At 61.5% G+C, this 27,386-nt stretch overlaps 2 protein-coding genes across 8 annotated transcripts in view; one reads left to right on the top strand and one right to left on the bottom strand.

Moving 5' to 3' along the window:
- The first annotated feature begins 6,915 nt into the window (after nt 1–6,915).
- STK25 (serine/threonine kinase 25) lies at nt 6,916–17,122 on the top strand. 3 transcript variants are annotated; one of them, XM_031452632.2, is made up of 12 exons: nt 6,916–7,042; nt 7,585–7,706; nt 11,923–12,153; nt 12,695–12,751; nt 13,251–13,359; nt 13,949–14,106; nt 14,193–14,378; nt 14,692–14,837; nt 15,031–15,145; nt 15,253–15,324; nt 16,308–16,444; nt 16,631–17,122. In XM_031452632.2, the coding sequence occupies exons 2-12, from the start codon at nt 7,677–7,679 to the stop codon at nt 16,668–16,670; spliced, it is 1,281 nt and encodes a 426-aa protein (XP_031308492.1). In that variant the 5' UTR covers nt 6,916–7,042; nt 7,585–7,676; the 3' UTR covers nt 16,671–17,122. The 3 variants fall into 3 exon arrangements, with proteins under 3 accessions (XP_031308492.1, XP_031308493.1, XP_031308491.1); XM_031452633.2 differs by having other exon boundaries at nt 6,929–7,025; XM_031452631.2 differs by having other exon boundaries at nt 6,935–7,104.
- A 7-nt stretch (nt 17,123–17,129) lies between these two features.
- The window catches only part of FARP2 (FERM, ARH/RhoGEF and pleckstrin domain protein 2), an 82,031-nt gene continuing 71,774 nt past the window's right edge, over nt 17,130–27,386 (bottom strand). For 2 of the 5 annotated variants that reach the window (XM_031452625.2, XM_064485379.1), the window contains 12 exons: nt 27,078–27,159; nt 26,347–26,611; nt 25,430–25,560; nt 24,358–24,426; nt 23,671–23,760; nt 20,621–20,641; nt 20,331–20,413; nt 19,578–19,891; nt 19,127–19,287; nt 18,186–18,293; nt 17,884–18,035; nt 17,130–17,642 (listed from right to left, as the gene is read on the bottom strand). In XM_031452625.2, the coding sequence (XP_031308485.2) occupies nt 17,573–17,642; nt 17,884–18,035; nt 18,186–18,293; nt 19,127–19,287; nt 19,578–19,891; nt 20,331–20,413; nt 20,621–20,641; nt 23,671–23,760; nt 24,358–24,426; nt 25,430–25,560; nt 26,347–26,611; nt 27,078–27,159 (1,546 nt within the window). In that variant the 3' untranslated portion in view covers nt 17,130–17,572. The remainder of the gene's footprint in view (nt 17,643–17,883; nt 18,036–18,185; nt 18,294–19,126; nt 19,288–19,577; nt 19,892–20,330; nt 20,414–20,620; nt 20,642–23,670; nt 23,761–24,357; nt 24,427–25,429; nt 25,561–26,346; nt 26,612–27,077; nt 27,160–27,386) is intronic. The other 3 variants (XM_064485380.1, XM_064485378.1, XM_064485381.1) reach the window with 3 other exon arrangements.

Below are 27,386 nucleotides of genomic sequence, written 5' to 3'. Positions count from 1 at the left end.
AACATCTCCAAAAAGTAATTCAGTCTTGGAAGGTGAAGATTGCTATGTGAGGCCAGAGAAGGTGGCCCAGGCCCCAGGGGACACCCATGGACATCAGGGCTGCTTGCGCCTTGGTCACCCTGGGCCCCAGAATCCCGCGGGCCTGCAGGTGGGCCTGCCTGGGTGAGTGCTCACGGGGTTTGTGAAGGATGCTAGGGAGAGCCCGTCAGCCATACACCCAGTAAATACCCCAGTGTGCCCCAGCAGGTGTGCCCCCAACGTGCCAGATCTGGGGCCCTATGCTGGGCAGAGAGGAGCCCAGCTCAGGCCTGTCCCAGCAGCCATCTCCGTGGCCCGTGCACCCAGGGAGGCCTAGGCTGATATACTGAGCCCCACCCTCCCTGGCTGAATGTTCACAGAGGCCCACCCTAGGCCATCTCCCTGGGTGTGGGAGGAGGACGGTGAACACCTGGCATGGACTAGCTGACCCCTGGGAGAGGCAGACATCCCCCAGGGTTGCACAGCACACTAAGGAAGCCGGCTGAGGCCTGGATGTAGTAGGGAGTAGGGACTAGGCCTCCTGAGTGGGGCAGGGAAGGCCCGCACTGGGCCCCCAGTCTCAGAGCTGGGGCCTGAGGTCAGGCAGCAGGTGGCAGTGGGCACAGGACACAGCCCTGAGCGGCCAGAGCCGCCATGGCAGCCCTGTCTCCTCAGCACCCTGGGCTGCAAGGCCGGGCCAAGTCCAAGTTCCGGGGAGAGAAGGGGCTGGGGTCCTCAGGGGCATCCCGGAGGGCAGCTCTCCACTCTGTCTACCTCACAGGGTCCAGCCAGGGTGGGGAGGGGTCCCGGAGGTGGGCGGGGGCCACCGGCCACACCCTCACCTGCCCTGGGAGAGGTCAGAGGTGGGCGGAGGGGAGGGAGCCCACAGAGTCGAGGCAGCCCCCCGGGGGGGAAGGTGCCCTGCAGTTCAGGTCACTGCTGGGGGAAGCAGGCCTCATCCCTCCCTAGAGTCTCCACAGTTGGGAGGATTCAGTGGCGGGGAGGGAGGGCCCCGACCTCCTCCTCACAACTCAGCTCTGAGGGCAGAACCCAGGATGCAGGGCCTGGGCCGAGGGGAGGCCCCCACCCTCCCGTCTGCCCACACTGCCCCTGGAGCTGGGGACCCTCCATGCGTGCCTCCAGCCCTGGCCTTGGCCCAGCTGCTGGCCCCACACCCCTCTGGCAGAGGCCATAAACTGTAGACCCTTCTTCCTCGTCTGGGATAAACGATTAACCTCAGGTGTGGACCTGCCAGCCTGGGCCCAGCAGGGTGGGGCCGGGGTGGGGACGCCTGCTTGTCCTGTGCCCCAAGCTCATGAAGCCATGGCCCCCACGGTGTGCGAAGGCTGTCGGCTGCAGGATGTGACAGGGAGGCGTGAGGGGCACCGAGACTGAGTTGGGGGTGGCCAGTGGCCCCCAACCTGCAGCCCATGTGGACCAGAGAGCAGGCCAGGGTCCTCAGCCACTCCAGGAAACAGGGACCGGCGCCAAGGATGGACAGCCAGGGGCCCTTGTCCTCCTCTTGAGGTGCTCATTTTTCCCGACAGGAGTTCTTTTTCTTCCGTTTTCCCTCTTCCTGAGGCTTCTTTATGCACCAATATGCTATTTTGAAATACTCCACATTGTTCTGAGATTTCAAAGTCAAGGCAAACAGCCAAAGACAACATATTTTTCTGGCCATAACGGTAAATCCTGGTCACTAAAGTCTACTTGAAAAATTAGAAAAGCCTGTAAAAAGAAAAATTTTACATCCATATTGCTGTGTAGAGATAAGGTCTGTGGGTATTTTGGCCTATTTCCGCTCTGATTAAATTAATATACACATTTAGACAGAACGAGTGTGTAGCTCTGAACCCTGGTTCTCACTCAACACTCTGTACTGTGTTTCCAGGGCAACCCTTCAGTGGCCAGTGGCCGTGCGGCGTCCCATCCCATAACTAGGCGCTCCACCTGCTCCTCTGGCGGCCTATCTTCACCCACCAGGCGTGCATGCCTGGGACACCCCTGCCCTTCTTGGCCGCTCCCTCGGCCTAGAAGCGGGGGGTCTGAGGCCAGGGTTGCCCCTGTGTGATGGGGGCCCCTGGGGGCGGCTCAGCCATCTGCACCGCCTCCCATTGCTGCCTGTGTCTTTGGAAGAGGCCAAAGGGGCTGGTTCAGCCCAAGGAGAGAGGCCAGGCTGCCCCCTAACCCTCACCGTCCACCCAGCACAGCCTCCGCACCCTCGCCTGCTGCCTGCCCTCCCCTGGACGGAACATGCTTCTCCCTTCGACCCCAATGTGACTGGAAGAGGGTGCGCCTGGAGCAGAGGCCACACCCTAAGCCCTGGGCTCAGACCAGGGCCCAGCAGAATTCTAACCTCAGCACCTGGGTCGCCCTGCGATTGGAATCTTTAGGGACAGGCCAGGAAAGGGTCGCAGGGACAGAAAACACATGCGCCTCACTGAGGACCCTGGCCTGGAGATGCCAAGGGGAACCTGAGATCTGCTGGCAGAGAAGCCCCCCACTGAGGGGGTTAGCACTGAGCATCTGCCCTCCGGGGCCCCCTCCCTGACAAGCAGGGCCTCTCATGGACAGGGGCCGGGTGGTATCCCAGCCTTCTGAGAAGTTCAGGAAGACTCACCAGGTCCCCAGTGGGACATTTCTTCCCACCTAGCCTGTCCAGAACCCCCGCTCTCTGTCCCCAACCCGCTTGCCCCTGCGCTGGGGCAGCTCCACCCTGGGCTTCAGACCCGCCCCAGCCTGGACCTGCGGCCAGCTGTGTCCTCCAAGCCAGGGCCAGGTGAGGGCCAACCCCCACCACTCCAGCTGCCTGAGCCCTTCCTCCCCTCTGAGCCTTGCTGCCTGGATGGGCAGCCCTGCCTGGCCCCTGTGAAGGCGGGAAGAAGAGTTCCTGTCCCACAGCGTTATCCCTGTTCCTGCGGCGGCACTTGCCCCGGGCTCAGCGCCCTCTCTGCAGGAGGCTCACCTGCCTCTCCCCGCTTCCCCTTGATACCTGCCCAGCCCGCTGTCTGCCTTTGCTCCCGGGCCCTGACATTTGTCTTTCTAGCATAGACCTCTGAAATATTATGGCCTGAATTGTGTTCCCCTAATTCATGTGTTGAACCCCAATGCGATGGTATTTGGAGATGACCCTTGGGGGGCACTAAGGTTAGACGAGGTCCCATATGCCAAGAGATTCCCCTTCTCTGTTGTCATGTGAGGAATGGCCAAAAGGTAGGCACCTATGAGCCAAGAGGGCTCTCCCAGCAAACAGCCCTGCCGGCCGGGCCTTGACCTCGGATTCCCAGCTTCCAGACGTGAGACGTGCGCGTCTGCCCTCTAAGCCGCCTGGCTGGTGCTCTGTCACGGTAGCCTGAGCGGACTGACCTGAGTCTGGTGCCCAGTAGTCAAAGCAGCTCACGGCCCCCGCATCTGCTGAAAGCTCCCACACCCAGGCACGATGGGTGCCCCTGCTGCTGGGCGGCTGAACCCCCAGCCCTCCAGGAGGGGCTCGCCTGTTGGGTCAGCAGCCATCCAGGACTCTGACCTGCAGGTTTGCCCACTTCTGAGGTGTAAGATCCCCTGGCAGGCAGTGTGACACCCCCAGTGGGGAGGACAGCACCGCACAGGGCTCCTTGTGTCAACGCACTTGAGGGCCCGGGAAGAAGAGGAAAATGTAGCAAAATAACCAGGCAGGGATGCGTTTTGAGTATTCATTACCCGTGTCCTTTAACTCATTCTAAGTATTTAGGATTAAGTTTTTCGTAATGACTGTGTTTAACACCCAGCTCACAAAATCCCTGAAAATTTAAGGACAGGCTCTTGGGAGCCCCGCAGGATTTCTATTTCCCTTAGTGGCAGAATCCCCGACCTGGGGATGCAGAGGGCAGCAGCCTCCCGCTCCCTAAGCCTCACCCTCAGCTCTCCTAACCCTGGTGCTTCCAGCACCTTCCAGGACTCTCTCAGCCACCGTGTCTCCCAGTGTCCGGGGCGGAGGTCCCAGCCACAGTCACAGGATCTCCACTGATGCCTTGGCCCACGTTGTGCCCCAGCGGCCTTCGTGGGTGATAACCAGCGTGGCTGCTCTTCTGGGCTCCTGGGGGTCCCGGAGGGTGCTCCAGGCTCTCTTCTGCAGGCTGTTCCTGGGCCAGCTTCTCCAAGCCAGTTTCCCAGCGTGAAGCTCCGGGGTGGCAGCCCTCCACGATGCAGAGTGGCTGGGCCCGGGGGCTGATGGGTCAGAGGAGACTTGCGACCAGTTTCTGCAGGGCTGGAGATGGTGCCTCAGGTTCCAGCTGTACCTGCAGGGGGCGCTGGGGTAGCAGCCACCCGACCTCCTGCCGGGGCACCCGGGTCAGGTCCTGGGGTCCCCTGTCCGGTCGACACTGACCCAGGCCCCTCAGGGCACCCCCTCCACCTCCTGGCTCCCACTGCCTCTCCCTAGGCCCTGCCCCTCAGCTTCCCCTGCAGAGCGCAGTGGGGAGTGCCCACTGGGGTGGCCGGCCCTGCCCAGGGAGCAGAGCCCCGGAGAAGGAGCCCCAGCAGCTCACACCTGTATGGTTGGGGTTCCGGCCTTGTCTGTCCCCCTACCCTGTCCCCACCTTGCACAGGCTGGGATCTAGGCCGGGCGCTGCTGTCCCAAGACTGTCATCCAGCCCCTGCTCGGGGATTCTGATCCCTTTCTGGACCACGGAAGGTCCTCTTTTATCTTCAGGTCCAGCCGTGTCTCCTACTCCCTCTCTGTCTGTCTGTGTGTGTGTGTGTCTCTCTGCCTCTCTCCTGGTCTCTTTTCCCAAGGTGTTCAGAAGTACTCAGTCTAGGGGTGGGGGTAGCACACCATCCTGGACCAGCTCCCTGAGTACTGAAGACACTGAGGGAGGCCCTGCCGTGAACATGGACGCTGATGTCAAGGAGCAGGGGACCCCGACAAGCAGCAAGACAGCAAGGTGTCCAGGGTGGTGTTTGTATTGCTCGGCGCTGTTTCTAGGTGGGGAAGGACCACAGTTTATGCGTTCACCCCGATGAAGGACATCCAGGGTGCTTCCAGTTTGAGGCGATTATGAATAGACAAGCTGTAGACAGTGATGTGCAGGTACTTGTGTGAAGGTAAGTTTTCACTTCCCGTGGATAAAAACCAGGAGGGGGAATGCTGGCTCACGTGTAAGGTGTACGGTTGACTTTCAAAGAAGCTGCCAAATTGTTGCCCAGAGTGGCTGTACCATTTTGCATTCACAGCATTTACAGTGTATAAGGGTCCTGGGTCTGCATCCTCACCCTCGGTGACTGACACATCTGCTTTGCCAGGACCTAGGGGTTTCCTAGGACAGGGGACCTTCAGTGCTAGAGCCCAGAAACGCCTGGGAACCTGGATGGCCGCTCACCCTGTCTCCGTCAGCACTTGGTACTGTCAGTGTTGCTTGTTTGTTTGTTTGCTTTTAGCCAATCTAATATGTGGGTAGTCAGTATCTCAGCATGGTTTTAGTTTGCATTTCCCTGATAGCTAATGATGTTGAGCATCTGTCCGTGTGCTGTTTATCGTCCGTATATCCTCTCTGGTGAAGTGTGTGTCCAAGGCTGCTCTCAGTTTTTTTCATCGGGTTGTTTTGTAGCGGTTGGGCTTTGAGAGCTCTTTATAGACTCTCAATATATACAGGTGGGTGTGTGATTTGCGATTTTTTTCTTCCAGTCTATAGCTTGTCTTTTCATTCTTCTAATCGTGTCTTTCTGAAAGCAAACCTTAAAATTTTTGATGAAAGCCAATTTATCATTGGTTTTCTTTCTTTGTGGTGAAATATACATAACATAAAATGTATCGGTTTAATCATTTTTAAGTGTACAATTCAGTGACATTAATGAAATTCACATTGTTGTGTAACCATCACCACTATCTATTTCCAGGACTTGGTTATCACCCCAAAAAGAAACTCTGACCATGAAGTACTATCTCCCCATTTCCCCCCCCAGCCCCTGGAAATCTCTATTCTGCTTTCTGTATCTTGAATTGGCCTATTCTGGATATAATGGAATCATACAGGATTTGTCTCTTTGTGACTGGCTTATTTCCCTCAGCAGAATGTTTTCAAGTTTCAACCATGTTGTAGCCTACGTCAGAACTTAATTCCCTTTTATTTCATTTACTTTTAATTGTGGTAAAATACCCATAGTATAAATTTGCCATCTCAGCAGTGCACAGTTCAGTAGTGGTAAATACATTCACCCTGTGCTACCAATGTCCAGAACTCTTTTCATCTTGCAAAACTGACACTCATGTCCCACCCCCTCCCCCAGCCTGGCACTTAACCTTCAACTTTCTCCCTATGCTTTCGGCTACTCTAGGGACTGCGTGTAAGCGGCGTGTAAGTGAGATCCAACAGTACTTATCCTTCCGTGACTGGTCACTCAGTTGGTCTTCAAGGGTCATCAGTCACGACAGGTGGCAGAATCGCCTTCCCTTTTCAGGGTGAATAATATTCTATCGCACACAGACCACATCTCCTTGACCTGTTCATCTCTCCCTGGACGCTGAGGTTGTGGCATGGGGCAGGGCCCACGGGCTAGGGCAGGAAGCCTGGACCGTGGAGGGAGGAAGACGGGGAGGGGAGGATGGACAGCGCAGGTCGGGGGCGGGGCGGCCCCATCCCACCTGGCCCCGCCCCATCAGGCCTGGCCCCATTAGGCCCCGCCCCACCTGCCCCCGCCCCGCCCCGCGGCCTGCCGGGAGACGTAGGCTGAGCCGTTCAGGCAGCCGGACTCGGAGTCCCAGAGAGCCCCGCGGCGCGCCTGCGGGTGCGACACCACTCCGCCCCGCGGCCTGCCGGGACTTGTAGTCCAGTGCCTGCGGGCTTCCCGGCGCACGGCGAGCGAGGGACTCGGTGTCCCAGAGAGCCCCGCGCTGGTCCACGACGCTGCGCACCGCCGCCGCCGCCGCCTCCTCCGCCGCCGCCGCCGCCGCCGCCGCCGCCGCCGGGCTTTCTCCGGCCACCGCCGCCACTGCCGCTGCTTCGCGGGCTGGAGGGCCCGATCGTCCCCAGGCGAGAGGAGGCTGCGGGTGGGAGCCTTCGCGGGCACCGCGGAGCGGGCCGGGGGAGGCCGGGATGGAGCCCCCCGGAGGTGGGCGCGCTGCCGGGCGGGCCCGCGCCTGGGGCGGTTGGGTAGGGGGCCGGGCAGTTGGTGGGGGCCGGACAGTTGGTGGGGGCCGGACGTTGCAGGGAGTGGGGCTCGGGGAGGGCACTGGGGGCGGGGCTCGGCGGTGGGTGGGGCGGGGAGAGGGCACTCGGGGCGGGGTTGGGGGCGAAGGTCCTGGCAGGATTAAGGGACCTGAAGGAAGGGCGGAGGCCTGAGGGGCTTCGAGGAGTGCCCCTTGATGGGGAGCTCCTCAGGGGAGAAGTTGGGCTGGGTGGGGGCGAGGGGGGCAGGGGGGCAGTGGAGGGTCCTTCGCGGGGCTGGGGGGAACCCTTCTGACTCCAGCCTGCCCCCACCCCCCGGCTAGTTCCTACATGGTTGGAGGAGGGGGCGGCCTCCCGGCCCCAGGGGAACAGGGAGCCCCGTGTACCCCGAACAGGGCACCGAGCAGACCTGCTCTCTCTCCAGTTGACTGAAGCCAGTGAGCCGCGTTCCAGAGCCTCAGGGCGGAATCTAGGAGCCTCCTGGGGTTCAACGGATGGTCCGAGGGCAGCGTAGACATGGCTCACCTTCGGGGATTCGCCAACCAGGTAAGGGTTGGTGTCTGGATTGTGTGTGTGTGTGCTTGACACGAGCATTGACTGCAGAGTCCAAGAAAGGGCACTTCACCTCAGAATGTCTCATTTGAAAATCATACTGGGGTTTCAGAAGAGCAGCCCACCTCAGGGGTGTCGGGGGTGAAGGGAGGAGTGCTTGAAGGGGGCCCCTGTGGTGCACATCCGTCGGCAGAGTGGGGAGCAGTCCTGAAGTGCCCAGACTAGTGGGTGCGGGCTGACTCAGGTTGGCTGGTTGGTATTGTTTTGTGGGGCAGAAGCCCGCAGGCCTCTCAGAGCCACAGAGCAGAGGGTGTGCAGAGGCCTGTCTTGGCTTGGGTGGGAGTCCTGCAAGAACCTGGGTCTGCGCGTCTGGAGGGGCGGGGAAGGTCAGGGTCCACACTGGAGCCTCGGCCTGGGCGGGGACGTTCTGACCGTGCTGGGCCGGGCAGGGGCTGTGGGGGCGAGGTTGTAGTCGAGAGGGGCTGGGATGCAGTCAAGCAGCAGTGGTGGGAGAGTCGCTCAGTGTTTCTGGAAACCAGAGAACACGTGTGTGCATTTCTCATGAGGGCAGGTGGAGAAGCGCTTGCCTCGGAGACGCCCACGGTCTGCAGTTGGTCGCTACACTCTCCGCTATGTGCCCTGAGTTTGCCTGGTGTGGGGACCCGCGGCAGGCGCCAGAACAGAGGGTCGGGGCAGCCAGCGTGAGGGCTTTCGGTCTGTACTTTCCCCCCGTTTTCGGCGTCTCAAAAGCAAGTGTGATCTGAAGCTGCGGGGCCGGGTTTTCCTGCATCCTAGCTGTTGGGTGTTGTCTTCTGTGATGTGTCGGCTCAGGCGCAGCTCAGGCTGACTGCTGTCAGGTGTCAGGATCTTCTCATAAGAAGAGTGTACCCTCAGATTCACTCCCGTGGGCTGCATCAGTGAGGCCTGGGTGCGCAGGAGCAACAGGAAGTGTGTGTCCATGTGGGGGGGAGGAGGAGCTGGGGTCAGGGTCCACCCAGGCCCAGCCGGCTCCTGGGAGAAACCCAGAGCGCGGTGTGCGGCTGTTGGGCTGGGCATCCTGGACTAGCTCGCGTGGCCCCAGATGGGGACTGGGCTTGCCGACGATGCTGAGGTAAGCTGCCAGGTTTTTCACTCATCTTTGACATATTGTATCTGATAAATTACATGACTAAGACACTTGGAAAAATGCCTGGTTCTAGCTTATTTTTAAGAGCTATAGGAGTAGCTCCCATGGGTCCTGGAATGAGAAACTGGAGGTGGGAGCAGCCCCTGTACCTGTGTGCTGACAGTGCTTGGAGCTTGGCCTGGGCCCCCAGGTCAGATGCCCAGGGAAGGGGGTGCGGGCCCATAGGAGCTGAGGAAGGGACCCTAAAGGAAGGAAGCCCCTTTTGTCCTTTCAGGGGGTGAGAAAGTTGGCTTTTGTCAGTGGCAGGAAGCCTCACAGACATCATTTTCTCTTGAGTTGGCTGTCACTGGGTTCTGCGGGGCAGTCCCTGCATGGGGCAGGGAGGTGTGGCCCCCACAGCTTATGGGGAAGCCCTGGACGCCTCCTTCCCTAGATGTCTGTTCCCGCTGCCAGGGTCTGAATGCCCACGGGGACCATATGTGCACTTGGCTCCCACCTGTCGTGTGGTGGTTGGGGGTCGTTTGGCATTCTGCATTTTGTGGGGTGACCCTCATGGCAGGCAGACTGCTTGGTGGTAGCCCCTGACCTGGCAGCCCCAGGAGGATTCTCATTAGGCTGCTGCGCTGGGCTCTAGCAGGCTGAGGCTGAGGGGAGAAGAGGGGAGGGTGTGTCACTGGCCTCAGCCTGCGGGTGGGAAGGGGACCCCCAGAGCCAGAGGCACAGTGATGCCAATTAGTGTTGCCAGGCACTGGCCCCACTTGCTCTGGGGCTTCTCCGAGGCCATCTCACAAGGAGAGGAGCTGTGTCCTTGGAGCCGTGGCTGGACTGGACATATCTCCTGGCTGCACCACCGGGGCTGGGGCTGCAGGGCGGGTTTGCAGGCTGGCGGTTTGCTGGATCATCATCTGGGGGCACCAAGAGGTGCTCATGGGCTGGGTGAACCGAAGGGCACCTGGGAAGGCGGCGTTTAGGCCCAGTGGGGGAAGTGCAGGCAGGAGGGGGGCTGTTCCCCAGACCTGGTCCCCACAGGAGCAGAGAAGGCTTTCTTGCTGCAGGAACTAGTCAGTTGCGTGGGCCAGGCGGTGAGGGGCTCGCAGGGCCTTGCGAGGCGGCCTCAGGTGAGGTTGGTTCCAATCTCAAGGTCCCCGTCCCCCACCCCCCCAACCCTGAGGACAGTGGAGCAGCTGTGCTCACAGCCCCACTCTGGAATTCCGGACTTGGGCTTCTTTAGGAGGGAGGCCCCTCCCAGCATGGCCGGACGGGCCAGGTGGCGCTCAGCTATCCCTGTCCTGCCCAAGCCCTCAACCTGGGCTTTGGGGACTTGCTGGCAGCAGGTGTGCTGCACATGAGGCTGCCGTCTCCTCCTTCACGGGCACTGGCTTTGCCTCTGGCTGTGGCTTCCAGGCTGAGAGGGAGGGTGAAGGGCTGCAGGCTTTAACTGGCTGAGTTGGGGTGCAGGTGGACACCTCTCCGGCCTTCTTGGGGTGCCTGCCTCTGGCCACTGCCTGGAGGCCAGCCCACACATGCCCACCCTTGCCCACCGGCCTGGTTTGGGAGGATTCTGTTCTTAGATGCAGCCCTCACTTCCGGCCTGCTGGCGCTCAGTCGTGATCACGTGTGTTTGCAGGTATGGGCCTCTGTGCCGTCCCTTTCTCCCCTCCTGGTTACAGACCCTGGGAAGGCAGCTGATTGGCAATTTCATGTTGACGTGCAGTTTCAGTCTGGAGCCAGATGGAGCCTGGGGGAGAGCCCGAGGGTGGAGGTGGTTCTGTGCCGGTGCTCAGAGCCCACTCTCAAGGACTCTCCCCAGGGCCGTGGCGAGCACAGCTGCCCTGCGATGGGTCCTCCTTGGCACCAGAGCGGTCAGTGCTCATGCAGCTCAGCGAGTTGTGATGTCGCCTTTTTATTCCTGGCCGCTTCAGATGGGCTCCAGGACACTCTCAGGTCGATGGTGCTTGGGGGCGTGGGGGCAGCCCCTTTGGAAGGAGGTGTGTCCTGGTGGATTTGAGGCCTGGCAGGGCTTGGAAAACCATTTCTGCCTCTGTCTGGACTAGACGCCAGGCTCACACAGGCCCTGCCTGTGGGTCCTGGGGCGGCAGGGCCCGGGGAAAGCTCCTGGTGGCTTGGTGGAGGGAGTGAGGTGTTCTCAGGAGCCCAGGAAGCCGCGACAGCAGGAGCTGGGGGATGCCAGGGGTGGCGTTGTGGTCCTTCCCCACGCAGCCCCCACGCCGAGCCGACTCAGCTCCTGACACACCAGGGGTCAAGATCAAAAGCCAGACACTCATCTGCAGATGCCCCTCAGCCAGCTGTGCCCTGACTGCCAGGGACCGCCTGCCCCTGTGGCTCAGCGCCTCTCAGGCCTGGTCTGCTTTAATCTGAGGACTGGGTGGGGCAGTTCCTTGCGTTTAATTATCCAGGATCAAGTATCCAAGAGAGCCTTGGTTTTTAACTCAGTGCTGGTGTGCAGGTATAGCTGTTCTGAGAACTCATTTGGGGGCTTGAAAGGGAACCTGTTTTTAAGGGGCGTGGCTTCCAGGTGCTCAGGAAGAACTCAGTTAATACCTGTAGGTTTGGTTTTTTTTAACTGATAGGCTTTACTTGTAGAGCGGTTTAGGTTTACAGGCAAGGGAGAGAGTTTCGTGTGTCCACTGTCTCTCCGTGGGAGCTTGTTACAGTCGAGCACGCAGCATGGACACGCTGTTAGTCAGGAAGCCCCCGGCAAGCATGAGGTTTGCTCGTGCTGTAGTCACAGCCTTGTCAGGATGGTCTCCACGCCGAGATACCCACGCCCAGCCAACTCGTCCCTCTTAACCCATGCCTTGTGGGGTCCTCCCCACGTGTGGGAGCAGGTTGCATGTGACCTGTGTGGCCCCTCTGCACCCCCCCCCCACGGCCCTGGTCCCTTGGGAAGAGCCCAGGCCTCTCCGAGCTCTCTGGGGATGTTTCCCCTTGTGTGGGTGGTAAGTTTAAGTTTTCTGAGTGAAAGGATAAAAGAAACGAGGTAAGAATCTGGGTGAGCGTCCTGGCTCCTCCCGGCTCTCGGGGTCCCTGGCCACCCTCCTGACTGGGCTGCTCCATCCCCAGCACTCTCGCGTGGACCCCGAGGAGCTCTTCACCAAGCTGGACCGCATCGGCAAGGGCTCGTTCGGGGAGGTGTACAAGGGCATCGACAACCGCACCAAGGAGGTGGTGGCCATTAAGATCATCGACCTGGAGGAGGCAGAGGATGAGATCGAGGACATTCAGCAGGAGATCACCGTGCTCAGCCAGTGCGACAGCCCCTACATCACTCGCTACTTCGGCTCTTACCTGAAGGTGCCTGTGGGCTGGGGCCTGCTACTGCCACCGCCTCCAGGCACAGACACCCAGGGCTCCCTGCACCTCACAGGGGCTTGGTGGGGAGGAGAGGCCTGGTCTGAAGGGCGAGGGGCCCCAACAGGTGAACCCAGCCTCACAGTGGAGTGGGCCCCCGAGACACGGCAGCCTCCTGGGGGCCAGGTGTGTGGGGAGCCCCAGGGATGACATGTGGGAGCAGGGTCTGTGGGGCCGTAGTGACCCACCTGCCTGGCTGTGCCCCTTCCGGGGCAAGGATGGCATCCTGCCAGGGCTTTCCCAGGGTGCTTGGTGTGCAGGTGTGTGGAGACTGTGTGCCAGCTGGTCAGGCCGTTTCCTAGCCTGGTTTTGATGACGTTGACAGAGTGGGTCTCCCTGCTTCCGGAGTTTGAGGGGAGCCCATTCCTTGTGGGCCTCTGTGGGGCCAGAGTGCTGGCCAAGTCCCCTCTGCCGGGGGTGTGTCGTAGGGCTCCGCTCGTGGGTGGGCACTCTTGCTTCCTGACACGCGTTTCTCTGGTCCCAGAGCACGAAGCTGTGGATTATCATGGAATACCTGGGCGGCGGCTCTGCCTTGGACCTGGTAAGGCCTATACCAGAGCAGCCTGCGGGGCGGGACCAGACAGGGGGAGCTGTCTGGGTTGTCCTTGGCCCCTCGGGTTCCCACGGCCTTAGCCTTGGTGCTTCAGATGCTAATCAGGACCCGGGGAAGCCAAGAGCACTGATGTTGGAAGTCCATCTCCCCTGGCTGGTGTGGTGGGGCCTGGGCCTGGGCTGGCCTGTGGGGCAGGTGGGGTTAGTTCCCCCAGGAAGACAGGCCCAGGAGTGTGGCTGGGACCCTATTCTCAGCTGTTACCTTTATAGCAAAGGTGAAGGTACCACGTGTTCTCAAGGAGTCTCCCCGGCACCCATCTGACCTGACACCTGGAACCTGTATTTCAAAAGTAGATAAACAGGCAGCCCCCACCAACAGTGAGGTTGCCCCTCCCTGTGGAGAGGTGGTCGAGCGCAGGCCTTGGCAGTGGGTCTGGGGTGGCGCTGGTGGGGAAGCTGAGACCCTGCTGTCTTGTCTGTGTCTGCAGCTTAAGCCGGGCCCCCTGGAGGAGACCTACATCGCCACGATCCTGCGGGAGATCCTGAAGGGCCTGGACTACCTGCACTCGGAACGCAAGATCCACCGGGACATCAAAGGTCCCCTGGGGCGCGAGGTGGCCTGTCGCTGTGTGGGGCTGGTGGCTGGGGGTGCCCTGCGCTCCCAGCCTGTGCTCCCCGTGGCCCAGAAACTGAGCAGGTCCTCCTTGCTCTGTTTCCAGAAGACGTGCGAGTCACAGATGGAACTTTCTTGGTTCCATGTCCCTGCACGTTGGGAAACCAGCTGTGCGCCTGGTGTGAGGAGGGGCCCTCCTTCAGCCAAAAATGAGAATTTTTGCTCATGGTCTCAGATCTGAGTGTGAGGTGTGGGTTGGAGCATCAGGCTGGTGTCCACGTGAGGCCAGGCCCCTGGGAGGGACGTGCCTGAGGGGCTCATGGAGGTGACTGCAGGGTGAGGGGATGGGTCAGGGTCACCTGTGTCTGTTGAGCGATGGGGGAGGCAAGGGCAGTTGCTCTGTTTGTGGGATCTTCCATAAGAGACAAACTCCAGGAGGCCCCTTGCGCTGTGGAGCCCAGCAGGGGTGCCCTGGGTCCGAGGGCGGCGGGCCTGGGCAGGAGGAGCTTCTTCAGGCGGCTGCCCTCAGGGTGGGGCCCCGGGGGTGACGCTGTGCTGTCCTGTGTCGAGCAGCTGCCAACGTGCTGCTCTCGGAGCAGGGCGACGTGAAGCTGGCCGACTTCGGGGTGGCGGGCCAGCTCACGGACACACAGATCAAGAGGAACACGTTCGTGGGCACCCCCTTCTGGATGGCACCTGAGGTCATCAAACAGTCGGCCTACGACTTCAAGGTGGGCGAGGCGGGGTTGGGACGTGGGTAGGGGCGTGGGGCTCGCGGTGCCCCAGCAGCAATGGCTCCCTCTGGCTCTCTGTCCAGGCTGACATCTGGTCTTTGGGGATCACGGCCATCGAGCTAGCCAAGGGTGAGCCGCCCAACTCAGACCTTCACCCCATGCGTGTCCTGTTCCTGATCCCCAAGAACAGCCCGCCCACGCTGGAGGGTCACCACAGCAAGCCCTTCAAGGAGTTCGTGGAGGCCTGCCTCAACAAGGACCCACGATTTGTAAGCCCCCAGCCCCTCAGCAGCCTCTGGGCCCCCGCCTCCTTGAAGCAGCCTGGGAGGAGGCCTGAGAGGCTGAACAGGGTTCGAGCTGTTCTGGAAGTGGTGCAGAGAGGGTTCTGCCCCGGGCTGCGGTTGGCGGGAGCTCACGGAGAGCTCCCATTTGGGGTGGATGGTGTGGCCCCTCCCTGGCCCACCCAGGAAGCAGCAGTGGTGAAGCTTCCACCTGGCCCGGGCTGCCCTGTGTCTGAGCCTGGGAGTTCGGGGGCTCATCTCGGCTGTCCGGCGCCCAGTGACCCGTGTCCGTCCCCGGCAGCGGCCCACCGCTAAGGAGCTCCTGAAGCACAAGTTCATCACGCGCTACACCAAGAAGACATCCTTCCTCACCGAGCTTATCGACCGCTATAAGCGCTGGAGGTCGGAGGGGCACGGAGAGGAGTCCAGCTCCGAGGACTCCGACATGTAGGGCCCTGCCTGGCCCCCGGGGGCTCCCAGCGGGCACACCCCTGCGGCCCTGGGCACCATGATGCGGGTGGGGTCCCCAGGCAGGGGCAGGAGTTTGGGTGCTTGTGCTGGGCACCCGTGTTATCACTGGGCCCCGTGTTTGAGGCCCAGGGTGCCTCGGGGTCCCATGACTCCTCACCTTCCTTTTCAGCGACGGGGACGCTGAGGATGGAGAGCAGGGCCCCATCTGGACCTTCCCCCCGACCATCCGGCCTAGCCCGCACAGCAAGCTGCACAAGGCGACAGCCCTGCATGGCCCCCAGAAGGTCAGCCGCCCAGGCCCCGTGCCCGTGCCAGGAGAGTGGCCGGGAGGGAGGGCCTCTGCCAGGCGCCCACTCTCTGCCCTTCTCACCCCGGTGACTTTGCCTTGTAGTCAGCGGAGCCCGTCAAGAGGCAGCCGAGGTCCCAGTGCCTGTCCACGCTGGTGCGGCCAGTCTTCGGAGAGGTGAGGGCCAGGCAAGGGGCCCGTGGTGTGGGGGCGGTGTTGCTGTTCTGCAGAGACACTTCCCTACAGTGAGGCTTGCTGGCCAGGCCGCCCGTGTGTGGGACTTCTGGTCCCTTGGAGCCCACGTGGTTGGACCTGTGGACCCGGCTTTCTGAGCGGACAGACCAGAAACGGCTGGAACAGACTGGGCCAAGGTGACCCTCTCAGGTTCCCAAGCCTGCTGGGGTCCTCTGGGGTCCCAGGGTGGCTCTGATCAAGAACTACTGTCCTGTGATCTTTTATCTTGAGCTGCAGAGACATGGGATGACCCCCTGTCTAGAGGGAGCTGGGAGATTTAGACCTTGCTGTTGGACTTTAGGCCCAGGCTGGGAGCCCTCATGGGCAGTCCCCTGGGGTCTCACGACCCTGTGACTTTCACTGGCTGCTGGGTGGTGGGTAGCATCTCCAGGCACGTGAGTCAGCCGAAGGTGGGTCGTGGGCCTGATTCACACCCACCCAGGGTGACAGCTGCCCGTGGAGTGCAGGGAGGGGAGGGGATGTCGTGAGTCCCCTGGCAGCAGAGCCTTTCCAGGGATGGTGGGGTGCGGGCACCCCCGGGCAGGGTGTTGGGCACAGGCAGGCCTGCTCCCACCCCCAGGGGCAGGAGTGCCTGCGGTTGGGGAAAGGGTGTGGGGGAGGAGCTGGGACGGTAACAGTGGCTGTGCAGGCACCTAGGGCCACGTAGCGGGCGCTTGTGGGGCTCAGCCTGGATAGCTGGATCAGAGGCCTCTCACCACACTGGGCAGCAAGGCCTGAGCAAGGCCCCACAGGGGGCAGGGCCTGGGGAGGGGGCTGCACCAGCAGCTCTAGGGGGGTGTGGGGCTCACTGCCCAGGGCCCCACATGCAAGTCACAGGCAACGGGCTGGAAGCCCCACCTGAACCCCTGACTGCGCGCATGTGGGAGGGCGAGGGCCCACAGCCAGGTGCACTGGGGTCTCCACAGCTCAAGGAGAAGCACAGGCAGAGCGGCGGGGGCGTGGGAGCGCTGGAGGAGCTGGAGAATGCCTTCAGCCTGGCCGAGGAGTCCTGCCCTGGCATCTCGGACAAGCTGATGGCCCACTTGGTGGAGCGGGTGCAGAGGTGAGCAGTGGGCTGGGGGGTGAGGCCCAGGACAAGCTTGGGGGTAGCTGAGTCCAGCCTTTGCTTTGCAGTCCCCACCTGGGGGTGGGGGGTCACGGGGCTGTCCTGGCTTCACTTGGGCTCCCAGAGCCCCCACCTCGGCCTCCATTGTGGGGCTGAGGCAGTGACCGGGCCCCTCATCCACAGGTTTTCACACAGCAGAAACCACCTGACGTCGACCCGCTGAAGCTGCTGTCTGTGCAGTGGGGAGGGTCCTGTCCTGAGCTCTGGGAGGACTGCACTGACCTGGAGCCTTTCCCTGCGGGGTCACGCCCCCACCCTGAGCAGAGGGCTGTTCAGCTTCCACGTCCCCTCCCTGGCAGGCTCAGCCTTCTCAAGCCCGTGTGGCCAGGTGTCCCCTCTGCAGGCTCGCAGGGCACCCGGCCACCTGGACTGGGGAGCGGAGACTGAGGGGGGTGGGTCCACCTCGTCCCGCCCGGGGCTGCAGTGGCCCCTGGAGGACATAGATTTGCCTTGTTGTGTGGGGTCAGGTCCCATGTCTTCGCATAAGTGCTCGTGTCAGCCAGAAGCTTTTGTTTTTTAAGAAAACCGAACTTTGCTTCCCTAAACGTTGAGGTTGAGGTGTTTTCATAGAACGTTGAGAGGCTCTTGCCACTTTCAATAAAGACCTGAACTGGAGACGTGCAGTGCTGGGCGGCCCTCCCAGTCTGGCCCCCAGAGGCCTGTTCTAGGCATCTGCGTCATCACAGTGCTCACACCCGGCCCACTGGAGTGGGGAGCAGCACACGGGAGGTGCCCTTTATTCACACGTGGTCAGCACAGCACAGCTCAAGACTGACAGTTACAGGGACTCTGCTTTCCACTTTGCAGAGGTATGTGGGGTGGGTGCCAGAGCAGGGGCCCTGCGCCCCCCAGTTCGCCCCACCTGAAGGCACCGGGCACGGCACAGCTCCAGCTGGAGGTTCCCATTCCAGGCCTGGAGCGGGCAGGCGAGCTCTGGCCCCATCAGTGCCTGGGCTGGGCCGTGTCTCCTCCAGCACACACGTTCCTCTGGGTGCCCTGCAGCCCCGCCCACCGCCAGCCCTGCTCTCCTTCCTCGGCGCTGTCCTTGTCCAGGCTGTGTGGGCCTCACGCCTCCTCCTCGGGGGGCCTGGCCCTCCCAGGGCAGCTGCTGGCCTTCTCGATCACCTCCATCCACCTGCGAAGAGGGTGGACTATCAGACCCCCGAGATGCTTGCTTGGGGAAGCCGGGTGTGGACCAGTGGGCTTGTGCTCAAATATTTCCCCAAGAATGACCCAGATGTGGAGTGAACGGGACAAAACAAAGGCCACTTAGATCCCTGGAAGCAGAACTCAGCCCTTCTCTCCAGGACCCAGAAGACTTGCCTCTGGTGCCCTTAGGGGCACCTGCAGACCCAGGCTACCTGTAGCAGAATTACCTCCTGAATGTGTATTTGCTCTCCGCCCGGAAGAAGTAGATGTGGGACTTGAACTGGAGCTTGAAGACATGCTCCTTGTGGATGCCATCAGCCTCCCTGGGGATGCTCACCTGGTAGCCCAGCAGCGGCAGGCTGGCCAGGGGGTAGTCATCCTGGAAGGCAGCAGGGCACGCGGCTCTGCAGGCGCCCCCCCCACCCCACCCTCTCCCCGCACCGTGTCAGTGGGCTCTGGGCGCTGGTAAAGCAGCGGGTTCGGGGCGGGCACAGGGAGCCGGGCCACGGGCTCCAGTTGGGCGCCTCACCTGATGTGTCTTGTAGAAGAACAGGCAGAAGTTGGTGAGGACCACCCAGAGCTTTTGCCAGCCACTACTGTTTTTGAACTTTCTTAGCAGATACCCTGAAAGCTGGTTCTGAAAGGAAGAGGAAAGCATACGGGCATTGGTGTCCTGGGCCCCAGTCCCAAGAGCATGCACCCTCCTGGCTTTGCCCCCACAGGCCGCCTGGAACGGGGGTCTCCCCAAGGATGCAGGTCACCCTGAGGGTCTGTCTTGGCTCCGCTTGCACCGGGAGGAGCAGCAGTTTCCATCCCCGATGCCCTGCCTTCTGGTATTTGTATTTAAGTCTGACCAGCGGGGTTAACAACCCTGAACAATGAGGCCCCAGGTTCATCTGAGTCATAAGTCCCCTGTAAGGATCATGTTGAGCCAGGTCAGGGAGGCGTTTGGCGGTGGGCGTGGGGTGGCATAGACACTGGCAGGTAGGAGGGCCGACCGAGTCCTGGCTCTGCGGCGGCCCTCTCCTGGCACCCCTGGTGCCCTCTGGCTGGTGCCACCACTCCTGTCCCCACCCCTCACTCGGGCGAGGCATGCAGGGCCTCCGCAACGGCCCTGCACCCACTAACAGACACTGGGACGGCGCAAAGGGGTGTTCAGGAACACTCTCCCCATCCTGCAGGTCCCCGTGTGCCGGCCACGCTCTCCTGTGCCCCACCCGCCTTCTCGCCTGCTTCATGGGTCCCGCCCACAGGCTGCACAGAAGCTTAAACCACACCAAGCAGGAGGTGGCCCGAGGACTGACACGCTCATGCAAGTGGCCCTTCCGGTCACGGAGGCGGGGGAAACAGCCAGCCCAGGGCGACGGCCCTCCCGGCCCATGTCTTGGTTTGCTTGGGCCCCGTGTACGCCCTGCGGGTCCCAGCCCCCTGCCCAGCAGCCCCCCGACAGGGCACTCGTGGCGGCCACACCTCAACGGCGGCGCTGCGGTCGGCTCTGGAGACGCTGGTGCTGCGGTGCCAGCACACGTGCACCGTGGTGTTGGCCCGGTGCCGGCCCTGCCCCTCCAAGGGGCCCCCGGCACCACGAGCATCTTCTGACTCCTGCTCCAAAGAGACCTCGTCGGGGGACCCTCGGGGAGAAGACAGCCTTTGCTCAGAGGAGATGGGACCTGCAGGGCTAGTGAGCTGGGCTGGGCCCTGCGGACAGGCACCCTTCCTGCCCAGGTCAGCAGCAGGAGGGGAGCAAAACCATGTGCTGCTCCTGCCAGGAGAGCTCCTGGCCCCTCCTGCCACCGCCTCTACCGTCCCTCCTGAAAGGAGCGCGTGGTGGGCTCAGCGGGCAGGCTGCCCAGGGCGGCCACCCCACAGGAAAGCTTCCTTGGGGGCAGTGGGCCCTCTGCAGGGCTCAGCCAGGACTCACTGCGGGAAAGAGAGCACACCATGCTGCCCGGCAGCCCCAGGGCCGTGCCACTGCTGTGCTTGGCTGCGTCGATGGCGGCCTGCAGGTCCTGCATCCACTTCTCCTTCTCCAGCTGGGTGCTGTGGGCGGGGCCGGGGCTCAGCTGCTGGGCAGGACCCCGCAGCCAGGGGCTCCTTGCTGCAGCCCCCTCGGGGTGGAGGGCAGAAGGGCAGGGTGCCCATTTCCCCCACTGCTGGAGCTGCGGGGCTTGGAGAGGAAGGAGGGGCAGCCCCTCGCTGGACCCTGGACCAGGGGCTCTCGCAGGTAATTTGTTCCTGAAACAAGGTTCTTAAGTCTCTGGTCTGAAATACGAGGTTGGGTCCTGGATCATAATTAAGCTGACGCGATTTCCTGGTGGGAGTCGAGAGCCTGTGTGCTGACATCAGCCAGGACCCCTCAGGCTGGGAGCTGAGAGCCAGACGCCACCCTTTGGAAGGTGCTGGGAACACTCAGCTCCCATAGGGGAGGGACGGAGCCCAGCATGGTGCTGATGGCCACAGGGCTCCTTGCACCAGCCCGCCTGTGCTCCCCTCATGTGCAGGGCCAGAGCACCCACACCCCTGGACCCGTTCCATTCAGAGGGCCCCCGGCGACACATGGCCACTCTCCGTGACCGACAGTCTTGTGGACATCGGCTCCCAGCTGGGGTGGAGCTGTTCTTGGGGTTGCACTCTGAAGCAGTGCTCATGGGGCCTGTGTCCCCAGGGCCCCTACCTGGCTGCCACCACGACTGTTTTCTGAGCCGCGTAGATGGTGAAGCAGTGCGGGGCGGGCCACTCGTTCTGGCGCTCTTCCACCTGTGGCGGCGGGGGAGGAGGGTCAGGACCGGGAGCCAGGCTGGTGGACCCGAGCTCGCAGCATGACGCAGGTGGTGTGGGAGCTCTGTGCTGCCCAAGCCCATGCTGACTCTACCAGGGGCTGCGGGAGGCACGAGGGATCCCCACGCCGTGGCGCCTGCTGCCCAGGTGGGTGAGCTGTGGGCCACGGGGCACCCAACTACTCACCGGTGGGTCCAGCACTATTAGCTGAAAATCAAGCACAGGAAAAAATATTGAGCATTTTCGTTGTTGAAAAGGGAGTGGACAATTCATTTTATAAACCTGGTACCAAACCTAACAAAGTCAGATTCAAAGAAACACCCATACAGACTAATCTCAATTATAAGTGATTAAATGAAGTAACTCCAAAGTAGATACAACCTGATCAGATCTAAAAGCACAGACAAGAAACTGTCCCGTGACCAAGTAAGGTTATTCTAGGAATGCAGGACGGTTCGGCATTTGCAAGCTGGTGGATAGAATTCACCCCATCACAAAGTCAAAGGGACCACTTCTCCATGTGCTGAAGACACCTTTGCCAAAACCCAACCTGTTACTTTTGATCTTATCTCTTAGACAGAAACAGAAGGAAGCTATGGTAACATGATTGAGTTTTCTCCAAGCCAAGAGCCACCATCCTTCCCTCCACAGTCAGGGTGGAGGGCTGGCTGTGTGTCCCCAGGGCCAGCCAGTTGCAAGTATGGCTGCCCTGTGCTGAGCCCGTGGGACACGAACCTCTGAGCTTCATGCTGGACATAAAGGACCTGAAACTAGTATGAGCAGTGGCCGGCCAGAGAAGGCTACCAGGACGTCAGTGCCCTAAAGTGGAAATCTGATGCAATTTCAATGGAAATCCCAATGGTGCTTCCTGAAGGAATTTGTCCCAATGATTCCCAAGTTTATTTAGAAGAATTAAATACTGGAGAATAGCCAAGAATTTTTTTAAAAGGAGGACAAATGAGGCAAGGGAATGAACTTGGCCACATGGTGACTAACCCTTATAACACACTAATTACAAGAGTGTAGATTGACGTTGGGACAGAAGTGCAACAGAGTGCCCAGGAAGAATCTGAGTGTAAAGACAAGAATTTTTTATATGATAAAAGCAGCCTTTGAGATCAGTAAGAAAATGATGGAGCCAACAAAGAATGAGAAAGCTGACTATGTGGGGAGAAGATGTTAGGCCCCAACCTAAAAACATCAGAAACAACACACTTTAGGCAGATTAGGAGAAAAATAAAGCCGTAAGTGTACCAGGAAGAAAAGTGCCAATAGAATCCTGGTGTGGGGAAGACTTTCTGGACCGGCACCACGGGCAGAAACCCTAAAAGGAAAGACAGATCTGACTGTAAGAACATCGAAGTTCCCTCCTTCAGCAAGTGTCTGGCAGGGTCTCGCACCAGATGCTGTTCCCGGAGCAAGACAAACGGTCCTGTGCACGGAGCGTGCACTCTCCAGCATAAAACCAACTGCAGGCAACGTGGACGGGAACTACTGTCTAGAAAGTACCTGTGGCCTGAGAGGGTTGAGAAGTACTTCCCCTGCATGTGACAAAGGTAACAGACCAGTAGGGACCAGAGGAATGGACACGACTGAGGGCCTCTGGGAAATGGCCCCGAGGCCTCGCTGGCCATACAAGGGTGCTCCCCCTCCATGCCGGAACGGTGACGGGGCGGGGTGGGCACCAGGGCTCCGCAGGCAGGGAGGAGGCAAGTTCAGACGCGCAGGTGGGAAGGTCACACCACGCTCGCTGAGGTTTCTCTCAGGGACATACTTAAGGATGCCCAGTAAGACAGAGATCCAGTGGTGTTGCTTCTAACTCTGAGAAACCAGACGTAGCCAAAACCTGCAGAACCGGGGCTGGGTGAATAACCCAGGGCCTGGCCCCCTAGCTGGGTGGTGGGAGCCCAGGGGACACAGGACGACACTGGAGATGAGCTGTGGAGCAAAACCAGTGCAGGGTCCGAGACAGCATGTGGATGGTGTCTCCTCTGGGCGGCAGAAACGCCCGCCACGTCTTGACAGCAATGCCAATGGCACCCACCGCAGGGCGGCGAAACCAGGAGCGGTTTCCATCTCACACCTTCAGGAGCTTTTCTATGATGAAAGCGTGATTTTTAAAAGTAAACATTAAAGCAGATGGGAGTCCTTCAAGCCCACCTCTTTCTGCTGAGAGCTGGGAAAGCTGCGGCAACTGGCCCTCCCCGGGAGCGGGTGCAGGGCCCAGCGCAGGCAGGTGGCAAGAAGGGCTGGGCGCCGCCAGGGAGGACGGAGCTGGTGCTACTGGAATCGGACCGATGGGTTGGACCTGCCCACCCACACCTGGGCGGGGGCCTGGAGGGGACGCAGAGGACACCTCAGCACGTAAGATGTTTTGGACAAACAGCACATCTTTATAGCAAAGGCCTGAACTTGGCCTCTAGCCTGCCATTCCCACAGGTGGGCTGCAGGCTGAGCACAGGCTTACAGGGGGTCAGTGTCCACACGGGAGTCTCTCCAAGACCTTCAAGGCCACAGAAGCACTGAGCACAGAGCAGGCCAACAGATTGCATCACGTTAAAATGAAGAATTCCCACTCACCAGAGACAGTGCTAACACCCCGGTCGCACTGGGAGGGCGGGGACCAGACCCGCCCATCCGTCTGGCGGGTGGACAGAGCGCTCACAGCGCGGCCCAGGCCCGAGACGGCTCTGGGGCTGAGCCTGTGTCTCTTCACATGGCAGGGGTGATAGGACAAACTAGAAGCCGCCCAGCACAACTCAGCGGAGGTCACTGGGAGCGTGCCAAGCCAGTCCTGACTGGCAGCCCGCCTCTCTCTGGCGGTGGGGTTAGCCGTCCTACCGTTTTAAAGCTGTGTGTGTGAAGTGACTAATTACGATGCTGTGAAGAACCAAAATTGTCGGAGTAAGAGAAAAAAGATGCAAGTATAAATCAAGGAAGTGGAAACTCTCCAGCCTTCAGAATTAGTGATTCAGGTTTCTCTCTGAAAGGCTGTGTCAGCCCCCACCCCTCCAGCGGCTCGGTGGCCCCAGCGTCTCACTGGGGTTTTCACAGAGTTTCCCACCAGAGGACAGGGCGCCCTGGGAGCCGCAGGTGGGTTCCGGCCGGGAGAGGGCCTGGTCCTGCAGGTGCCGCGGGCTCAGGCGGGCTGTTTGAGAGCCGGGAACAGCAGCTGTGACAGGTTGGAAGGGAACACGCAGCCCAGCAGCTGCTCCCCCGTGGCGGGGACTGCTCACCAGCATGCCGCGCAGCGGGAGGAGGCCCCGCATCCGGAAGCGGCTGGTCCCCGAGGCCCCTCTGCTCGTGTACAGCAGCACGTCTGAGAACTGAGAGAGGGAAGCTTTAGAGAAGCGATTTGTGAAAATGAGTCACAAAGTTTCAACAGCTGAGCAGTCAGCAACATCAACGCCACGGGCTCACGTGTGGTTTTCAGCTTGCTGGAGGTTTTTAGCAAAAAAGGGGTTTTTATTTCATTCATACCAACATTTCTGACTAGAGGTAACCAGCCACCACGTGACCCAGCAGGCCTCCTGGGCCAGTGGGTGGGCACTGGTTTGCAGCGGGAGGCAGTGGGTTGTTCTGGCTGGCCTGACACCGTCACCCTCTAACTGGGCGCTGACTGGGCGTGAGGAAGGCAGCTGATGCAAGGGACCCCGGTGGCAGCAAGGACTTGCTGGGAGGACCTCGTCTCCCAGGGTCAAAGCCAGGACCTCCAGGCCAGTGAACGAGACCCTGGAACTGGCCTCTTGGCAGGAGCAGAGCATTTCTGCAGCCACAGGGACGTGGACCTTTCTACCTTCTGGGTTTTGCTCGCCCTGCAAGACAGGTGTCCAGAACCCGGACTGAGGGCAGTGGTGGCTGGGGAGAGTGTTCTGCAGCCCTCACCAAGCTCCTGACGCAGATGAGCTGCCCGTTCCACCTACCAGAAAGAACATTCTCGGCTGCAGGCCTTGCTTGGTGAGTGTGTGGAGGCAGCCCTCACGGAGAAACTCCTGAAAGACAGCGTCACGCCCCTGAGCAGCAGCGAGGCCGCCTCGCGGCCATCTACGCTTCTCTGAGCCCCTGGTGGCCCCACCTGCCCTCCCGCCCAGATGCCTCCTTCTGCCCGTCTGCTGCCCTCGGCCACCCGAGGCCTGTCCAGGAGCCGGGTCATCGGGGCCCCAACAGTCTCGGCTCCCACAGCCTCGTCTCCCGTAAGCGGCTGGGCTGAGAGCTCGCACACCAGGCAAAGAGTGTGGTCGAGAAGATTCTGGAAGGTGCAGCCATGGAGAGTTCAGCTTTGAGAAGAACTGGGCGGGGCCGCTTGAAAATGGGAGTTAGGAAGATGGGACACCTGGTTAACGGGTGACCTCTCCGGGTCAGCTGCCGCAGCGGTGTCTGAACAAAGGATCCCTAAGACCACAAAGGCTTCAAAACCCAGACTGAGACCCTCCAGCGGGGCTGGAGATCCGGGGGGAGCAGCCCTACGGGGCCCTGGGCAGCCCTTTGTGGAAAGAGGAGGGCGCAGCCCCCTAGGGGAGAAGAGGGGGCCCTGCCTCCCCCAGGCCAGGCTCGCACAGCTGCCTTTGGGCACAGACAGCAGCCCGGCAGCCCAGCTGGGAGCGAGATCCCGGGTCCGGAGCGTCAGATTTGCCCAACCTGCTGGGGCTCTTCTACCGTCTGTTGCTCCTTTGAAACAAACAGGAGAACGGGCTTCCTGCCCCAAGAGCAGCCGGCCAACGCAGGCCTCCTGCCTTCGGAGGAACCAGTGAGGGAGAGGAAGGGAGGACTTGACCTCGTGATCCTCCCCAGCCCAGTGCCCCGAGGCTGGGAAACCCGCCCAAATCCACAGGCCAGCGCAACCCCCCCCCCCCGGCCGCACCCCAGAAGCACGAGCAGCACTTTGCTTGTGCATGTATTAAAAAACCGTTCAACTGCACACTTTGCGCTGTATCTCAGTTAAAAACGGGAGGAACCCAATCAGAAAACGTCCTGGAACAAAGTAAAGGCACTCACCCTGTCGGGAGCAACGAGGTTCTCGATGCCGACCAAGTCCCGCTGCAGCTCTGTCAGCTTCTGGAGGTTTTCCAGGCGGACCAGGCTGTGCTGGAGCTCGGAGGTCACCTCCGTGACGGCCTGGAGGGCGTCTGCGCAGAGAGGCTCCTCAGCACCGGCCCCAGGGGGACAAAGCCCTCCACCTTCCACTGTGGGACAGGTTTTAATTCCAGGAACGACCCACTCCAGCTCCTCACAGGACTGCCGGGCGCAACCGTGGGGAATCCCTGCGGGCCCCCTGAAACTTGGGCTTGTCGGCCCACACTGCTGAGCAGCCAACACTAGGCTTGGTGAAGAGACAGTCTGCAAATAACCGCCTAGTGCTGCGGAGGAGCAGGGTTTGCTCTTTAGGGAAAATGATTTTACTAGAGTTTCAAGGCTAAATAATTTGGTCCTTGAGAACGTTGCAACCTTCTCCTGGAGTGGAGGGGCAGGTGCTCATCTTACAGTTTAAGCAGAAACAGCAGGCTTACAATCAGGGAGGGGAGCTCGTTCAGAAGAAACACAAGTCCCCGCGGCCCTGAGGCGACTGGAGGCTGACCGGTCCGGCCCACCCCTGCTCCCCCAGCCCCGGCGCCGCCCTCGCTGTCCCCGGCAGCGCCAAGGGGGCGTGCGCAGCGTCGCAGGGCCCGTGCTGTCCCCTCCCCGTGGGGAGCGTCCTACTTGTGCCCCCCACGACCGCGGGGACCGGCAAAGCCCAGCGCGGCCGCGGCGCACGCTACAGCGACGAAGGGGCGGCCGCGCGGGCACCCGGCCCCGCGCTTCCCGCCCGCGTCTACACTGCAGCCTGCGGTCGTGCTTGTGGGCCCAGACGTGCAGGCTTATTCCTTGCCCCTCCAGCGCGAGCGACAGACGACGAGGTCCGTGCGCGCACTCACCGCGGCAGTCGGCGCGGTCGGCGCGGTCGGCGCGGTCGGCGGGGCGGGGGTCGCCCGGCCCGGGGCGCGCGCACAGGCGGCCCAGCAGGCGGCGGTAGTGCAGCAGGCGCTGGCCGGGCTTCAGCAGGAAGGCGTGCAGCGGCAGGTAGCAGACCTTCTGCAGCTCGAACTCCCGGCACACGGCCTCCAGCCTCTTCAGGTGCCGGCTGGCCTGCTCCAGCTCCTCCAGCACCTGCGCCAGCCTCTGGAAGCGGCCGCCGAGCGCCTGGGGGCGCGGCCCCGGTCAGCGGGCGGGCGGAGGCCGACCTCGCGCCTCCCTCTGCGGCTCCGCCCCCAGGTGTGTGGGGGGGGGGCGCCCCTCCCCCCCCCCGACCCAAGGCGGGACCTCCTGACCCAGAAGCGCTCCGAAGTCATGGGGGCGCAGCTCTCGGGGGAATCCCGCCCCGGCGGGGATGCTGCACTGGGCGGTGTATGGGGGCGCCGTCCTGAGGGGCGCTGCCCCGAGAGGACGCTGCCGTGAACAGGACGGGCCGTGGGGCACGCGGTCCTGAGAGGACGCTGCTCCGAGGGGAACGTGTCCCGGCGGAAGAACGCCGAGGAACCCTGCTCTGGGGACCCGCGGGCCTGGTAGGTCCTGTCGGGATGCCTTCCTGCGGGAAAGGTGCCCTGAGGGTGGAGCCACCCTGACAGGGTGTCCGAGGGGCCCGGACTGGAGGCGACACCGAGCACACCTTTAGCTGCAGCATGTTCCTGCGCAGGATGTCCCCGATTCGGCAGCGGCCGCGGCCGCCCGGTGCGCTGGCCGATGCTTCCCTGGGGCAGAGATGGATGGACTGGGTCAAAACCCTGCGAGAGCTGGTGGGATGCACTTGGACCGACGCCAGCGCTACAGCCAAGGACCCGGACAGAGACCAGGAGGCAGCGGGCCGCTCCCCACGCGAGGGTCATGGGCAGGAGGGTCCCCACTTTAACGTGCTTCACTGGCTCTCCCCTGGATCAGGGCGGCCTGGGCCTGTCGGTGGGGCCACCTCCTCCTTTAA

The sequence above is a fragment of the Camelus dromedarius genome, chromosome 4 (genome assembly GCF_036321535.1).
Source record: "Camelus dromedarius isolate mCamDro1 chromosome 4, mCamDro1.pat, whole genome shotgun sequence".
Classification (NCBI taxonomy): Eukaryota; Metazoa; Chordata; class Mammalia; order Artiodactyla; family Camelidae; genus Camelus; species Camelus dromedarius.
The sequence above is the reverse complement of the archived record's forward strand: the minus strand, read 5'-3'. Positions and strand labels throughout refer to the sequence as shown.

What these genes read in the sequence shown, in the direction of transcription:
- STK25 (XM_031452632.2), top strand. Translation starts at nt 7,677, where the DNA reads ATGGCTCACCTTCGGGGATTCGCCAACCAG. An exon ending in GATCCACCGGGACATCAAAG is followed by an intron (nt 13,360 to 13,948) that starts GTCCCCTGGGGC and finishes TGTGTCGAGCAG; the next exon opens with CTGCCAACGTGCTGCTCTCG. An exon ending in TCAACAAGGACCCACGATTT is followed by an intron (nt 14,379 to 14,691) that starts GTAAGCCCCCAG and finishes CGTCCCCGGCAG; the next exon opens with CGGCCCACCGCTAAGGAGCT.